The sequence below is a fragment of the Triticum dicoccoides genome, chromosome 2B (assembly GCF_002162155.2).
Source record: "Triticum dicoccoides isolate Atlit2015 ecotype Zavitan chromosome 2B, WEW_v2.0, whole genome shotgun sequence".
In the NCBI taxonomy this organism is placed as follows: domain Eukaryota; kingdom Viridiplantae; phylum Streptophyta; class Magnoliopsida; order Poales; family Poaceae; genus Triticum; species Triticum dicoccoides.
In genome coordinates, this window is record NC_041383.1 from 377,770,653 (window position 1) to 377,788,302 (window position 17,650).

The window sequence follows — 17,650 nt, forward strand, 5'->3', positions numbered from 1 at the left end:
TCTTCCAATATCATGAACCATCCTTGGCAGAGGTTCTTTTCAACCGAAAGATCACAACCAGAGTGCTCTTGATGAGTTCTCGATTCTATGTTGTGACTCTGCCAGTTCTACCTTTCTGCATGGGTTATCCGGAAGAAATATGTTGAACTCGTTCGACATGCTAATCTATGCATCCACAACTAAGAAAATCATATGCTCCTTTGAGTTGTCCCTCTTTAATTGTATTTCGGCCTTCACCTATCAGTTGATAGTCAAGAGCATGTGTGCATTCATGTTCATCGATGCCTTTTACTCTTGTGGTCCATCAAGCCATTCTACTCTGGAATGACTAGGAGAAACAAACTCTAGTACCTTATCCATTTCTAGGATTGGGTCGAAGCAGTTGTATTCCGCAGATCAAAATGTCACTCCAGCTTTTGTTCTGTTCTACCTCAGAGTATCACCCTCTTTTATAACAAGAGTATCGTGAGAATTGCACACCCTCTTATGAATTCTTGATGAAGTGATGCTTCTCTCCATCATTCTTCATTCCTCGGTATCTGTGTTCGTTACAACCAGAATGCCGACAAGTGAACTGCGATGTGTGAAATCAATACTCCTAGCAACTCGGTTACATGGTAGTTAATGGACAATAACCTCATCCTTAGCGTGTTGATTATTGAATCATCACCCTAAGGTTGATCGTGCTACCTAGTCTATATTTATGGTGCACTGTTCGATCAATGAGTTAGGACTACGGCAATCCCTTGCTTATTTGATCATCTCGTCTTGCCTCGGAATCAAGATTGTTCTCGAACTTAATAACATATCGGTGATTCGTGATTTTCTGATTATGTTCTCGGAAGTATCACCAGGTTGTCCCCTGACTGTTATGATGAGCTCGCGATCAAGTTGGTTTCTTGAAACCACCCCTTCTCCAAGAATTTGTGTTGGATACCCTTGAGCTGGTTAGTTAAGCTAAACAACAACTTGGAGAGTTGGAGCTTTGCCTAACTTAGTTCATTCCAAAGGGTTATCCCTGTGTGATTGTATGTGTGTTGAAGAAAGATGATATCTTCATCGATTGGTCTTCGTGATCATTTGTTGGATGTATTGTCTTATCAAAACTTTGATTTGAGTGTGGGCTATCATCAAATCAAATTCAGCACCAACAATGTTCGTAATGTTGTCTTACTTGTGGTTGATCCCTCGAGCATACACCATTACATCTTTTGGTCTGACCAATATCACCTTGTCGACATAATGGTGGAATTCCAGTGATATGGAAATTCCGATGAGTTGTTGTTGAGCCCATCAGCAGTATTTTATCTCCTCCATAATTCATGATGAACATCAGGCTAGTGTTGAAAACTTGTGTAAGCATTTTATTTGTGTCCCGTTCATGAAGGATATGCTTGGATGAAAGGAGTGACTTCCTCTAATTCATGTGCACTTGGTGTAAGTTGCCATCGTGGATCCGAGAAAGATTGTTTTTGCTTCCTTTGGAATCGTCCCAAGTCAGTCATGCATGTGCAAAGTATACTATGGTTTGGTAGATTAATTACCTCCACTCCACATGTATTCTATAGCACACCAAGCAATTGATTGACTTGTTCAAGGAGAAGAAGTTCCCTCATAAGAGCTAATCATATGACTTATGCAAGGACTTCATTATCCGCAATGATGGTTTCCCAACCTGAACTCGGTAGTATTTTGTTGTAAGACTTCTACGTGGCCATGCTTGTCTTGGACAACATGTTCACTTGTATGTAGCAGAACCGGCTCATGTTTCGAAGCTTACTATCGTAGTTCGTTTCCCGAGAATCTTGCAACGTCATCTCGTCGATTTGTGTTGCAACCTTTCACTTTCAGACCTACTGAGTCTAGAGTATCATGTGATCAACCAAATCTGAATCTCAGGCAGATATAATGGTTGGAACGTTTTCCAAAAATTATAATATTGGTCCTATAAACCGATAAAGTGGATGTTGTGGCTACCCCATCTAGCCAGAAGGCCAATTATTGTAGTATCTTGATTCAACAATTTAGCCACCTTCCCATGATGATGTCATATGACTTATTCTAGAAGTTGTTCCTTATGGATTTTGTGCTTCCGAAGTCCAACATGTACTTGATGGCCATGTTCATGCTTTTAAGCATGATCGTGATATCTAGTACATCAAGGAGAACATTAGAAGCGGAGTGCTAAATGTCTCTTGGTCGATCATCCAGGTTCTGTTCCTTAGCATTGCTAAGGACAAATCTCAGAAAGTGTTGTCTTCCTTTGCATCTGCATCGCCCATCACTATTTATCATGGTAGTATGATGTGTTGCCAGGATCCTCGCTGCGGATGCTGGTAAGACCTTGATGAATATGGAAATGCTCAAGTTCTTGAGAGCACGCTCAGTCATTGGGTTATATCCTCGGTAACAATACGAATGTGCCTTCCATTGCCGAGTTGTCTCAGAACCCTAGCTCCCTCTTTAAATTGATTATGCCATTTCTTAGAACTCCTTTAAACAATCGTTTGTGAATTGCCTTAGGCTGGTATGAAGAGTTTCAGTGGTCTCTATATCAAAAGTAATTGTTTTTGCCACTTAAGGGAATAATCCTACGAGTCACCTTGCCTAAGGTGTCGTTATGGAATCATGGCAGATAACTCCTCGTTATCTTGAAACCACGCACCATCTTCTTCAGCGTGGAATTTTGCCTACCCATTCGAACCTTCGTCATTCTTCCATCCATCTCTATGTGTGTTTGGTGTTTCAACTCGAGGGATGTTACTATGTCTCCTTCCGTGAGTTGGCCGTGAGTTGCCCAATCTTCGAGAAGATCGATTCCTATAGAGCTCTTTTCTTCTCATTGACGTGTTGGTTAAAGATCTCTAAAGCAAAGATGTCAAGATCTAGTTATGATGCAAGGAATCAACGTTCCTACAAAGTGCAATCTGGATCGTGAAGATTGAGTTGGCTTTGTGTCCCCTCTGTCTTCTTACCTCACGTTTTGAATCTTGGGACGAGATTCTTGTTTAGTGGGGGTGAGTTGTCACAGCCCTAGCTTCGTCCTTGCCCGACTCTGCATAAGCATCCATGCATCATGTTTAAATTTTTAAATCTTGAAATGGGGATGACCAAACCCCCGCATCAGATGAATTCAATTTGGTTCAAATTCAAATATTTTTCAATGAACCCAAAATGCCCTTCAAAAATGTTCATTATTTTTGGAAAAAGGTTAAAACCTTAACCAGAGGACATGCACATTTTTCCAAGGCATTTATGTTCATTTGAGAGGGGACAGAGGTCATCATGGAGCCCCTGGCGCGTCATGGACAACACCTTTTGCAGGCGAAGACCACCTTTCATCAGGGGAAGCACCGGCGCCTGTCCCCTCTCAAATGTCGCCCTGTGGTAGCCCTTTCCCACTCATATTTTCGAGGAAGAGGCCCAAGGCATCCATTTAAGGGGCAGTGCGGCCACCGTGGGATCGGTTCATCGTCTCCTGCTCAAGCTCTAGCGCCATTGCTAGCCCCACCGAGCTCCAGCTCACCTTGTAGCTCCAAGAGCATCGTCCACAAGCAATACAACCAAGCAAGAGTAGGGTATTACACCGCAAGCTGGCCCGAACCTGGATAGCTCGTCGTGTCCTCGCCATGCCTAGCTTGTAGCCTCGTAGACACAAAGTCGAGCCCCTAGAGCTCGAACCAGGGTTTTTGGAGGATTTCCCGTGGCTCAGAATCAATCCCCCGACAGTGGTTGCCCCTCCTTCCCCTTCTAACCTATATATACTTGAGGTATTGGCCCTATTGTCTACACAAGTTTTGGAGCCTCCTCTAGCTCATCTAGTTCTAGTTCTAGTTGGTCCTAATTGACTAATTAGAGCTAGACTTACTTCCTCTAATCCTCATAATTAGAAGCCCAGTGTGATTCTAATCTCCCCCCTTTGATTCTCCGGCGACGATTAGTTCTGGACGGCGAAGCGCTGCCGGATTGTGAGGACTGTATGCTTGCAACCAAGTAGAGAGGTTGTGCTTTCGGTTTTCCGTTCGCGGGGTCATTCAAGGGTGGTTCGCGAGATCGTCATCAACGGTTTGAGGGACTCCAAGTATGATCTACACCGACTCGTCTACTTTTGCTACACTCTGAAGTCGGTAATGATCGTTGATCCAAACCCTATATGCATCTTCGTATTGTTCCTGGATGATCGTAGGGCGAACCTTTTGTTTTTTATACGTTTCCCAACACATACTTGAGTGGTGTTTTAGCGTCGTGACCCCTGGCTTTGACTTTAGGAGTATTGTCCTACCACCTCGTGCATCACATGAGTTCCCAAAGAAAATTGTATGAAAATAAACCGTTAGTGATATCATGGCAAATGCACCAAAAATGTAGATAGGGGTGAGATAATACCTGCTGAGATTCCTCGCCTCTAGTGTAACCATTTTTCATCGTACTGGTTTATCTCTGGCAAACGAGTCTCCTTGGGCATCGAGATCCCTCACCTGGAGAGATACGGTTGAGATCCCTCGCCTTGATTGTATGAGCCATGTCCTGTGTACGCGATTGGGTCCGGTAAACGAGTCTCCTCAAGCATCGAATCCAAGTCAAAGCCTGCGCCCTATTCCTGGGATGACGACCCTTGACCCGACGCTACTGAAGGAGAACGACGTAGTAGTCAAGATGGGTCATGTTGTGGCAATGGCGTTGTCATACTCGGACCCTCCCACACTGTCCCACATTGGCTCATATGCGCCTCACTCAGTCTAGGTGACAGAGCTGCACTCCGTGTTGATGACCGCACTTCCGGCATGTTGTATGCTCCAGTGAAAATGTCGTTGCCTCTACCGCAACCTAATCTTTTGGCGCCACTCTTGACCATGTCTTGAATATGCTCGAAGGTTGACTTTTTGTTAGCTGGCATGCCTCGCATCCGCATGGGGTTGTTATGAACTGATCAACCTGAACGAAATGGGGTTGTTATGTGGTTGAACTAATTTTGAAATGATGAACCCGAATAATTGAATTGTGATTACTGCGTAGTCACGATAGTAAGACGATGACTGCCAATCCGTCCCTGCAACTACTCCTCTCATCTGAGATGTGTCTGGCCTCGGAGCTGGTTGACCGGTTAGGCGAGTACGTGTGGTGATGCAATACCATTGCTTGTACGATCTGCGTATGAAGTAATTTCATCAACTTGTCTATCCATAAATAAAAATTTACCTAGGTTGATGCACTAATTATTAGCGCTTCATTTTCCACTCGTCTATCCATTGAATGTTGTGGGCACTCCAGTCATGCCACTATTGCTAAGCCTGAAAATTATGTAGTGTGAGTTTTTTTATATTAAGAAGACTTCAAGATTACAAAGGCGTTAATTGTTTAGGAAGTTCACAGCTTACTTATGAGTTCGTCGTCAACACATCTTGATAAAGGTGGTGGAATATTCTAATAGAGACCGAACTATCTCATGACATTCTTGGTTATACGGCTCAACAAACCACAGGTACAGTAAGTTGCAGCGAGTCAGCCATAAGCCACTATCTCTCACACACTCGGTTGAGATGCGTTGTGCACCAAAGACAATCTGAACGTCATGCTCAGTCCATGGGTTTCATCCAAAAGTTCAAACTGTTGGTGGTATTCGGGGTAACAACCTTTCACAATGTTTGTAGACCATTGTTTTCGTGCATGTTGGTGGTATTCGGGGTAACAACCTTTCACAATGTTTGTAGACCATTGTTTTCGTGCATGTGTCCACTGGCTTGCCATAGTTAAAGGGCTGTGAAATGTAACACCGCAACTGTACAGGTGTATGGGGTTTATTATCCGGGTCATCAAACATGGAGGTATTCCCAAGACCGCGGCAGGGTCCACCACCACGGCTCCGTTCCATTGCAACTCGCCACCAGTCGGGAAATCCTGTTATTCCCGAGCTGGCGCCTGCGCCCTGCCACGGTGGTAGATCTGGCAATACCACATGCAGATATCCCTTCTGCCAATTCCACTGGGTAGGTGGTCTTTTTGCCAAAATTCCCATTTAATGATCACGCAAGCATTCATCGTAGTTAATGTTAATGCAGATTAAAGCTTGACTAGTTTTGCAAACTATAAAATACATTCCTCCACGAAGATGCCATAGACGACAGCATCTCGTTGGTGACCGAAACCGAAGCAACTGATTATCTGGAGATGTATCGGAACGGCAGCGATCCAGTAGATCATGGCGCATCCCGCTACTACGGCCGAATCGAATGAAACCGGGTAGCCAAGCATGCCACATAAGCAGTGATTTGTGGAACAGACTTGTCACTTGTCAGATCTCCAAAAAAATATTAAAAAGGGTAAAAACCAGTAGTATTTCAGTTAAATGGGTTTAAATGGGGGAATTTCTCTTAAATGGGGTAAAACATGTCACAAATGTGTAACTGGGGGGTAAAAAATGGAACTGACTCTTAAAAACATAATCCTCTATAATCTATACTGTCTTTGTAGGGAAAACGGATGGTACTTCTATTTAAAAACATATTTTTCCCGGCGTCTACAGTTCTACGATGCAGCATTGAGCATTTGAATTATAAAACCTTTGATATAGCCATTGTATCCTTCTTCAAGCACCCCACTGGGCTATATTTAGATCTTACCTTGATCTAGAAAGAAACAGCAATAATGTTAGGCATCAGTTAGACAAAATCATTACTTTGGGCCTACGATTGTTATGTTACCTTGTCAATCTTTCTGGGGGAAGTATCCATTGCTCCACAACTTTAGAGAACAAACTCAGCAGTGTGTTATCCACCATATTTAGCGATTGAATTGTTTCACACCAAAGACGTGCATATACACGTTTAAAGCTCATGTTATCTTCTCTCTCAAGGCATCTGGTGTGAGCAAGCTCAAATGGGTCATTCAGATTAAAAAAAGTGCAATGCTAGTATAGGTACTTGGAGAAACAGACACTCAATGCTAGTAACATATTTAGAACAGTGATACAAGTAACATATGAGATCCACTGCTTCAGACGCCTATACCTAGATAGGAGTGCAGACAACATAGAGAAGTACAAGATGGCGAAGAAGGCCGCAAAGCGAGCTGTTGGTGAAGCAAGGGGTCGGGCATATGAGGACCTCTACCAACGGTTAGGCACGAAGGAAGGTGAAAGGGACATCTATAAGATGGCTAAGATCCGGGAGAGGAAGACGAGGGATATTGGCCAAGTCAAATGCATCAAGGACGGAGCAGGCCAACTCTTGGTGAAGGACGAAGAGATTAAGCATAGATGGCGGGAGTACTTCGACAAGCTGTTCAATGGGGAGAATGAGAGTTCTACCATTGAACTGGACGACTCCTTTGATGAGACCAGCATGCGTTTTGTGCGGCGCATCCAGGAGTCTGAGGTGAAGGAGGCTTTAAAAAGGATGAAAGGAGGCAAGGCGATGGGCCCTGATTGTATCCCCATTGAGGTGTGGAAAGGTCTCGGGGACATAGCGATAGTATGGCTAACCAAGCTTTTCAACCTCATTTTTCGGGCAAACAAGATGCCTGAAGAATGGAGACGGAGTATATTAGTACCAATCTTCAAGAACAAGGGGGATGTTCAGAGTTGTACTAATTACCGTGGAATTAAGCTGATGAGCCATACAATGAAGCTATGGGAGAGAGTCATTGAGCACCGCTTAAGAAGAATGACAAGCGTGACCAAAAATCAGTTTGGTTTCATGCCTGGGAGGTCGACCATGGAAGCCATTTTCTTGGTACGACAACTTATGGAGAGATATAGGGAGCAAAAGAAGGACTTGCATATGGTGTTCATTGACTTGGAGAAGGCCTATGATAAGATACCGCAGAATGTCATGTGGTGGGCCTTGCAGAAACACAAAGTCCCAGCAAAGTACATTACCCTCATCAAGGACATGTACAATAATGTTGTGACAAGTGTTCGAACAAGTGATGTCGACACCGATGACTTCCCGATTAAGATAGGACTACATCAGGGGTCAGCTTTGAGCCCTTATCTTTTTGCATTGGTGATGGATGAGGTCACAAGGGGTATACAAGGAGATATCCCATGGTGTATGCTCTTTGCGGATGATGTGGTGCTAGTTGACGATAGTCGGACAGAGGTAAATAGGAAGTTAGAGTTATGGAGACAAACCTTGGAATCGAAAAGGTTTAGGCTTAGTAGAACTAAAACCGAGTACATGATGTGCGGTTTCAGTACTACTAGGTGTGAGGAGGAGGAGGTTAGCCTTGATGGCCAGGTGGTACCTCGGAAGGACACCTTTCGGTATTTGGGGTCAATGTTGCAGGAGGATGGGGGTATTGATGAAGATGTGAACCATCGAATCAAAGCCGAATGGATGAAGTGGCGCCAAGCTTCTGGCATTCTCTGTGACAAGAGAGTGCCACAAAAGCTAAAAGGCAAGTTCTATAGGACGGCGGTACGACCCGCAATGTTGTATGGCGCGGAGTGTTGGCCGACTAAAAGGCGACATGTTCAACAGTTAGGTGTAGCGGAGATGCGTATATTGAGATGGATGTGTGGCCACACGAGGAAGGATCGAGTCCGAAATGATGATATACGAGATAGAGTTGGGGTAGCACCAATTGAGGAGAAGCTTGTCCAACATCGTTTGAGATGATTTGGGCATATTCAGCGCAGGCCTCCAGAAGCTCCAGTGCATAGCGGACGGCTAAAGCGTGCGGAGAATGTCAAGAGAGGGCGGGGTCGACCGAATTTGACATGGGAGGAGCCCGTTAAGAGAGACCTGAAGGATTGGAGTATCGACAAAGAGCTAGCTATAGACAGGGGTGCGTGGAAGCTTGCTATCCATGTGCCAGAGCCATGAGTTGGTTGCGAGATCTTATGGGTTTCACCTCTAGCCTACCCCAACTTGTTTGGGACTAAAGGCTTTGTTGTTGTTGTTGTTGTTGTTGATACAAGAAACATATGAAGCAAGGATCACAGGCCAAATAAAAGAGTGAATTGCAGAAAACATCGACATTGAAGGCTAGGGTTCTAGAAACCACACTTCTACAGTTTTGTGCCAAAAACCACTAATTCCAAGGCTAATTTTTTGCAAAAAAACACTAGTTGACGGCTTAGACCGTTTTGAGCATGATTATGACAGGTAACAGGTGGGTCCCTCAAATGATGACGTGGCGTAACGGTTCACTGTAGACATCGTTACCAGTGGAATTTTCTAGATTTACAAAACAATCCCTGTAATTTACAGGGCATCCTTCACTCAAACCACAAAAAAAAGCAATCAGCCCCAAACAGGCGGGCAAAGCAACAACACGCCGGCCATGGAGTCTCATCGCCGGGGGAGGGGGGGGGTGCCGTTGAAGGAACACGCCGCCGCAAATGGGCCACAACAGCAGCGGGTCGACGACCTCACCTAGGTCGTGTGGCGGGGCGTGCTCGAGGGCATCCGCACTGCGGTGGCCGGGGATGGTTTGGCTAGCCTAGATGCGGGTCGATGTCCTCGTTTGGTCGTGCTCTGGCAGACAAGGGCACCACCAGGGTCGTGCGCCGGCGGACCTCGTATGGGCATCCACGGGCACAAGCAGGCCCTCGACCAAGTATGCGCACACCTCCAGCTTCCCGCTGCCGGCGGCGAGGTGCAGTGCCCTGACGCCCTTCAGTTCCCCGTCGCCTTCCACGGCAACCGGTAGGAAGAGAGAGAGGAAGGAGCTCCGGCCATGACTAAGGAGCTGGCAGGGGAGGAGGGCGATGGTGCGAAACCCGATCCCAATCTGGATTGGGGCAGGCGAGAGAGTTTTTCTTAGGAGGGAAGGAGTTTTTGGCAAAAATACCCCGTCTAAACTTATTTACCGTGGTGGCGTTATCATTTGTGGAATCCACCTGTCATCATTTGCGGAATCCACCTGTCATAATCATGCTCAAAACGGTCTAAGTTGTCAACTAGTGTTTTTTGCAAAAAAATTAGCCTCAGCATTAGTGGTTTTTGGCGCAAAACTGTAGAAGTGTGGTTTCCTCAGCCCTAGCCTTCAATGTCGGGACAAGAAACTAAATAGCAGACCCCTCGCCCGACCCGCTCCCGCGAGCGGGGGGCGAAACCCTACACCGTCCGCCGCCAGCCCCCACCCCTCCTCGATCTCCTCCCCACGCCTCCGCCAGAGCGCGGCGCCGGCAGGCCCTCTTCACCCTCCGCGCGGGGACGGCTGGCGCGGGGCAACGTCCTCGGGTGTGTGCGCGGCATTGGGCAGGGCGCGGCGGCACGACGACGGCGGCCGTCCCGGCGACAGCGACGGCTGTTGGTGGCGCGTGGTGGGCTGCTGGGGGGGGAGGTGGTGCGCGCCTGCGCAGGGTGGGCTACGTAGGGGTTGCCGCTGTCCGATCCAGATCTGGCGGGCTGCTCCTCCAGCCTGCTGCACTCAGGGGCGACGCGGGCTGAGGCGGCGAGGTCCGGCTGTCTCCGACGATCCTTGGGTGCTGGAGGTGGCTGGAGTGGGGGCATGCCATGATGGGGTGGCCAGTGGCGGCGGCGGCTAGGTTGGCCTCATCAAGTGGTGCGGGTCGGTGGGGGTGGCGGTGCAAGGAGTTGGGTGTCATCCCGCTGCCGGTGGCGCTGGGTGGCGGAAGCAACCTCCTCCTAGTTGTAGGTCGACGGCATGGAGGCAAGTCGGGGCTCGTGCTCGGGCGGATCTTGTCAGGGCCTAGGGCAAGTTGGAGTTCGCACTCCGGGTTGGTATGCTTGGGTTCGATCCGAGTGGAGTCCGTGGGCGTTGTGGTCCCTCTCTCGCGGGTACGATGGGAGTTGGTGGTGGTCGGGGATCCACTGCACTGTTAGGCAAATCGCCGCTAAAGTTCATGGACATGCCTCGTGTGAGCACGCTCGGCGACGGCCGTCGGGAGTCATGGGGTAGTGTCTCCCCCGGTCCACCGGGACCGGCTGGAGATGCAGGCGTGGGTACCTCCTACCATGGAGGCGTCGACCCATACTCAGTGACTGATGCCGGGCTAGGAGTGGAAGGAGATCCCTTTGACTCCTACCTTGGTGGATGCACCATGACGCGGACGGTTAGTGGAGCCTTGGACATGGATGCCGGGGTGGCGGCCCCGGATGGCGGTTTGCATGGTTGGCTCTCAGGCAGGCACCATGGCGGCGGTGCTGGCATTCTCTCTTGGTCGTGTGGGCGGCGAGAGGTGGTGCAGCGGGTGGCTCGGACGCGCTCTTTGTCTCTAACGATGGCGGTGTCCCGATCCGGATCAGGAGTTCTGGGCTCGTCGCGCTGGCCCTGAAGACCTCGTTTGGTAACGCCGGGGAGTTGCTGAGCAAATACTCTGCGCTTTGTCGCCGACGACGGCGACGCTCGTGGGCGCCGTTATCTTCTTGAAGACATCGTCGTGGTGCCCCTCTCCGTGTCTGGGTTCCGGGTGAAAACCTATGTCTGTTGGGACTCGGCAACAACGACGCTTGGCGTCGTTCTCCCTCCTAGGGGCGTTGTCGTGGAACTTAGGTGATATAGGGCTTAGTGTGGTGTTGTTCTCAGTTCCTCATGTACTCTACTATTTCAGTAGCGTTGTCGACGTTCATGTTGTGTGATCCGCTTAGCCTAGGATTGGCATTGTTTGAGGGCTACCCCTTGTATCAATCGGCCGTGTACTTTGTTTGGTTGGTGCTTTATATATAAAGCGGAGCGAAAGCCTGTTTCGAGCCTTCAAAGTCGATGTTTTCTGCAATTCACTCCCAAATAAAACTACTTTGATAGAAGTGATGGGTGTGTAGAGGGCAGGCCTGGCGCAGTGGTGAAGTCCTCCCCACTTGTGCCAAGAGGTCCCGGGTTCGAACCAGCCTCTCTGCATTGCACTTTGCAGGGGTAAAACTAGGTTCCTATAGTCCCTCCACAGACCCCACCTTGTGTGGGAGCTTCTATGCACTGGGTCTGTCCTTTAGAAGTGATGGGCGAGTTTGGTTTCATGCGTGGATCTCTGCATTTGTGGCCTGGTTCAGCCTGGCTCAAATACAGGCAGTAAACCATGTTCTGCACTGCATTTCGTTACCCACCAAAATCTAAGCTGCATGACAAAAAGTAGACGCCGTTTGCTTGCAAGTCTTTCCTCACCAGATACAACTAGCTGTTGTTTGGTTACATGCAAGACATGCGGTATGGTCTCTTCTTTGAGTGGTGAGGTTACTAGCACAACAAAAGTGAGGAACATAGATTAAACCACTTTAACACACAGATTAAAACAAAGTCTTAACAAACAGACATAATAGTAGCACACAGACAACCACACACGAACAGACATAATAGTAGCACAGAGAAAACCATGCATAGTCCAGGACCGACAGACTAACGAACAGGCGTTACAATTCTCATTGCAAGTGATGGGTCGTGCTGGCCGCACTTAATCACCACCTCAACGCCGAAAAGGTCGAACACGATCACCTTGAAACTATCCTCAGTCAGGACCTTGAAAGTGAGCATGTGCCCGATCTTCAACTCCAAGCTATGGCAAAGCCAGCCCACCCTTGATGAATGGCAAGCCTCCTCGTTGACATCCCAGAGCTTCACCCTCCAGTTGCAACCGGCGTTCATCCTAAGAATGACTTCATGACGTTTAGCACCTTGCACTGGGGTTCATGTGTTCATGGAAGGCATCGGGGATCGGAAGTAGATCCTACCCAGCTGCTTTTAGCACCTTGCAGACCAACATTCCTTGGCCTCCCCCGACGCCTCAGAGACATTTTCTACTATAACCTTGCCCTTGGAGCAGCTGCCCGGATCCTCATTGCCCGCAAAGCGCAGCAATGAAGAACATTAGGCTCAACACACACCACCGAACTATACTGTAAACCGAACTACAATGTGTAGGATCACAATGTGCATGTCCAGGGTGATGATCTTCACTGCATGTTGTCATGTAGAAGGGGAGAGCTTGTACAAGTATCAGACTACAATGCGTAGACGAACCCTCATACCAATGATCACCCTAATATATGGACTGCACATCAGTGAAGATCAATACTCAACATGGTCCTTAATCAAACTGTCCTTCCCATAAATAGGACTGATCTACCCCCTCATCGAACTTAGATTCCCCCCAAATCTAACCCTAAATCGACACTCACTGCATAATCAGTGCCAAAATCTGATCCAATCAATCTGGTGCTGATCAGTGCTAAAGTCTATCGAATCGGTGCAAAATATGCAAAATCGATCCGGTGCTATGCAAAATCAATCCTAGCAACCACCTTAAAACACCCTAACCGCTAAACAGGATCTGCACAACTGAAGAAGCAACATTGAGTACTTCAGAGTACCCTAGAGGTGGAGCGGGAGCGGATGGCGCCGAAGCAAACTCCGGCAGAAAGACAACATCCCCGCCCCTCCAGCGGCCGACGTCACCTCCGCACTCCTCGCCACTGCCAGTGGCTTAGTGCAGATGGGGGGAAGGGGCCTGCCTTCAGCATCCTCGCCAACTGCCCGGGGGTGAGGCCCCCACTTCGTCATGGCAGCAAGCCAACAGTCGTGGTTGCTATCATCGGCGGGGCAAGGAGTCGGGCGACGGGGTGGTGGAGCATCAGCGGCCATCGGTGCAAATGAAAGGCCGGTGAGAAAGGGGTGTGAATCGGGAATTTGGGCGGTGAGGGAAGAGGAGTGGGCAGTAATGTCGTCTCGTCTCTCCCGCTTCCCAAGGGGTACCGGCGAGGGCCACGCGTGCCTCACTGGAGTCTGGCTCTGGGAAAAAGGCCGATTCAAGAGTTCCTCCTTAGCCAGGCCGAGCAGTGCTTTAAGAAGCGTGCGGGCCAAGATTTCAGTGCAGGCCAGGCAAGCAAATATGCCAAAATTGCTTCCCTAAGGCCTTGTTGGGGTGCTGCACGCAACCAAACATGCCCAGTACTTTGCGCCAAAGAAGCAACGCCCAAGAAAGAAGATGGTAGAGTTCCAGATTCTAGATCCAGACGGTGACCAAAGTAGCAGAAACCAGAAATTACCGTTTTCCCTTCTGGTAGGATATTTCCAAAAGAAAAATCCAGAAAAGTCCAAGTTTGTTGAAGATAATATATGCCTATGTAAACCACTAAGACTGTGTTTGGAAGCCCTGTACGACTTTACAACTGCAAATGATTACCGATGTATATTAGTGGGCACATGTAGAACACACCCGTATCATTTTCGCTGTAATATCCTGTGTTTGGCTACGACTACTCTGGCCAGACAAGTAGATTAGATGGGCAACAAGAGAGAGCTTACCCAGGTCTAGGCCTTCACGGAGGTAAAACCCTACCTCCTGCTCGATTGTATTGATTGTGTATAGGGGTTACAAAGGTGATCGAGGGATTGAGTATCAACTCTTGGGTTCATGTCCTATCGACTAGCCTAGCCCCGACTTATATGGGTACCGGGGTCTAGGGTTACATGATCCTAGTCGGTTCTAGAGTCCTTGTCGTGTACTTCAAGGCTTCCGAGTCCTATCTTCATAAGGCCCATGAGCCGATACGTCGGCCCAAGGCATAACCAGCCTAGGGGGGCCCGGGCCGGCTCTTGTATGTTGAGGCACCACTGGCCCGTAACACCACCAACTGTATTTCACTCACCAGATTGAGAGTATTAATTGGAGTGGTTGTGTGGAGGCAAATGAATTGAAGGGGAGGAAATCTAAAGATCGTATGAAAATCGAACCAATCTACCGCGGATGCTCGCCTTGGGAAGGAGGAAGGTGAGCAAGGAAGCGGGGAAGAAAAGAAATGGCAGATCTGGAGAAATTCTCTTGTGCACTACGCCCGGCGGCCACAAGAGGACAACACGACACCGGTCCTCGGGTCCATCGCCAGCCTCGGCCTCTTTTTCTTCCTATTCCCTGTCAGCCTCCAGCTTGACCTTCGCTCTGTCAGGCAGAGCAGGCGCCGCGCGTCCGCCATCGCGGACATGGGGATGGCGCTCTCCATCACCACGTTCCCGGTGCTAGCACGCATCCTGGCCGAGCTCAAGCTCCTCACCACTTCCATCTGGGAGACAGTACCGGCCGCAATGGCGCTCAACGACGTGGAAGTTGCTGGCGTGCAGGATGGGGGAGAGGGAGGCCGGCTATCGTTGATACGTTCGTTTTTTTTTGTGTGGCCTCGATTGGTCTGTAAACTTTACATTGTAGTCTGGGCCAAACCGTGCGTAAACCTTTGGTGGAAAAGGAAAACGATGTTCCTGGTAGAACCAGGGGTCCTACCGGATCTGCTCCGGAGGTTGTAGGGGAAGGATGGAGCGGGGCGAGGTGATGAGCGGGCGCGCCGGCGGCTGGGTGCCGTCGCGTAGGAGGGAGATGGCGGCGGCGGCTAGGGTTGGAGGCGGCTAGGGTTCCGGCTCCTCTAGGAGCCGGGCAACATGAATAATAATATTCTTATTGGTTGCTCTCAAAAGTGTTCTACATCTAGTATTTATAACCTCAATACGAATAGCCTAAGATAACTTGTGGGCCAAGCCCCTAACTACTGCCCGGTGGGCCTCCTCCGGTTATAAGCTAAACCGGTCATAACATCTCTCCCCGCCTGCGCAAACAGCTCGTCCTCGAGCTGGAAGTCTGGGTAGTGTTGGTGGAAGTCGTCACGCTGCTCCCAAGTAGCCTCCTGCGCCGGAAGGCCCGTCCACTAGATCAAGACAAACCAGACTCCGCGACGGAGCTGCGCCTGCAACACCTTCTCCGGTTCCGGAAGAAGGCGTCCATCGAAGGTCGGAGGAAGCGTGGAAGGGCCTGCAGGAGGGTCCCCACGGAAAGGCTTGAGCAGCCCCACATGGAAGACGTCGTGGATGCGAGCACCGGCCGGAAGCTGAAGGCGGTAGGCCACCTGTCCGATGCGCTCCAAGACGGCGAAGGGCCCGGCGTAGCGAGGCCCGAGCTTGCGCTTCGTGCGCGGGTCCAGTGACTGCGTAGAGCGGTGGAGAAGAAGCAGCCACACCCAATCACCCACCGCAAACTCCGCCTCGCGATGGTGGCCGTCATAGTAATGCTTGGCCAGCTGCTGGGCCTGAATGAGACGCTGACGGACCTCCGCAAGCATCTCGTCACGGGTGCGGATAAGGTCGCCTGCTGCCTCTGTCCAAGCCGTCGCCGGGTCCACCGGCAAGATAGGCGGGGGCAGCCGGCCGTAGACCACCTCAAATGGCGTAGCACGCAGGGCGGAGTGATAGGAGGTGTTGTAGCAGTACTCCGCCCAAGCGAGCCAATCCACCCAGGCCCGAGGGCGATCACCTGTAACACAACGCAAATACATGGCAATCACCTTGTTAACCACCTCAGATTGGCCGTCTGTCCGAGGGTGGAAGGCCGTGCTCAGGCGGAGCTTGACGCCGGCCATCCTGAAGAGGTCGCGCCAGACATGGCCCGTGAACACCGGGTCTCGGTCGCTGACGATCGAAGAGGGGAAACCGTGAAGATGGACGATGCCGTCGAAGAAGGCACGGGCCACGGACGCGGCGGTATACGGATGGCCCAGCGCGATGAAGTGAGCATACTTGGAGAAGCGGTCGACCACCGTGAGAATGACCGATTTGCTGCCCACCTTGGGAAGGCCCTCGATGAAGTCCATGGATATATCTGCCTAGACCTGAGACGGCACCTCCAAGGGCTGAAGCAGACCAGCCGGCCATAATGTCTCCGTCTTGTTGCGCTGGCACGTCATACAAGACCGAACCCAGTCACGGACCATGGCTCGATCACCAGGAATGTAGAAGCCGGCGCGGAGGCGATGGAGGGTTTTCTGCACACCCTCATGGCCAGCCAGAGTGGGCTAGCAGCAACACCTGGTGACGGAGATCATCATGCGCCGGTACGAAGACGCGGCGCCCATGGAGGAGCAGGCCGTCGGTGAAGCGCCAAGGCTCCTCCAGGTCGCCGGCCGCCAGTTGCTGCTGAAGAAGGACGGCGGCGGCGGCGGTCGCCGTCGCCCGGCGAATGTCGTCGAAGAGGCCGAAGGTCAGCCCAGAGCGGACGTACAGCGCCGCCCCCTCGGAGTCGCCGACGGTGGAGTCGAGGTCGGCGTCGCGGCGAGACAAGGCGTCTGCCACGGTATTAAGACGACCCAGGCGATACTCGACGGAGAAGTCGAAGCCTAAAAGCTTGCTGATCCACTGATGTTGCGGCACGGTCGAGAGCCTCTGGTCCAGCAAGAACTTGAGACTATAGTGGTCCGTGCGAATGCGGAAAGACCGACCCCACAAATAGGGCCGCCAATGGCGTACAACCTGTACCAAGCCAATGAGCTCCTGCTCGTACACCGCGAGCTTAAGATGGCGTGGAGCGAAGGGTCGGCTGAAGAAGGCGAGAGGCCCATCGCCCTGATGAAGCACGGCGCCGAACCCCGCACCCGAGGCGTCACAGTCCACCATGAATGGGAGGTCAAAGTCCGGCATCTGAAGAACGGGACCCGTCGTGAGGGCCCCCTTGAGGGCCTCGAATGCCGCCGTCGCCTCGTCGTCCCAGGCGAAGGCGTCGCGACGCAGCAAACGCGTGAGGGGCGACGCGATGAGGCCGGACTCTCGGATAAACATCCGGTAGTAGCCCGCGAGGCCGAGAAAACCGCGAAGAGCCCGCGGTGAGTGCGACGTCGGCCAGGCAGCGACGGTCGCCACCTTGTCGGCATCCATAGCAACCCCGTCAACCGAACTGACGTGGCCGAGGTAGGCGACTGAAGGCGTCCCGAACGAG

General features: G+C 50.5%; 1 protein-coding gene across 3 annotated transcripts in view; it reads right to left on the reverse strand.

Moving 5' to 3' along the window:
• Positions 1 to 6,311: 6,311 nt before the first annotated feature.
• LOC119363747 (pentatricopeptide repeat-containing protein At2g41720-like) overlaps positions 6,312 to 17,650 on the reverse strand; it is a 74,644-nt gene continuing 63,305 nt past the window's right edge. For 2 of the 3 annotated variants that reach the window (XM_037629114.1, XM_037629116.1), the window contains 2 exons: positions 6,702 to 6,857; positions 6,312 to 6,626 (listed from right to left, as the gene is read on the reverse strand). In XM_037629114.1, the coding sequence (XP_037485011.1) occupies positions 6,832 to 6,857 (26 nt within the window). In that variant the 3' untranslated portion in view covers positions 6,312 to 6,626; positions 6,702 to 6,831. Of the gene's footprint in view, positions 6,627 to 6,701; positions 6,858 to 17,650 lie in introns of those variants that run through there. The other variant, XM_037629115.1, reaches the window with a different exon arrangement.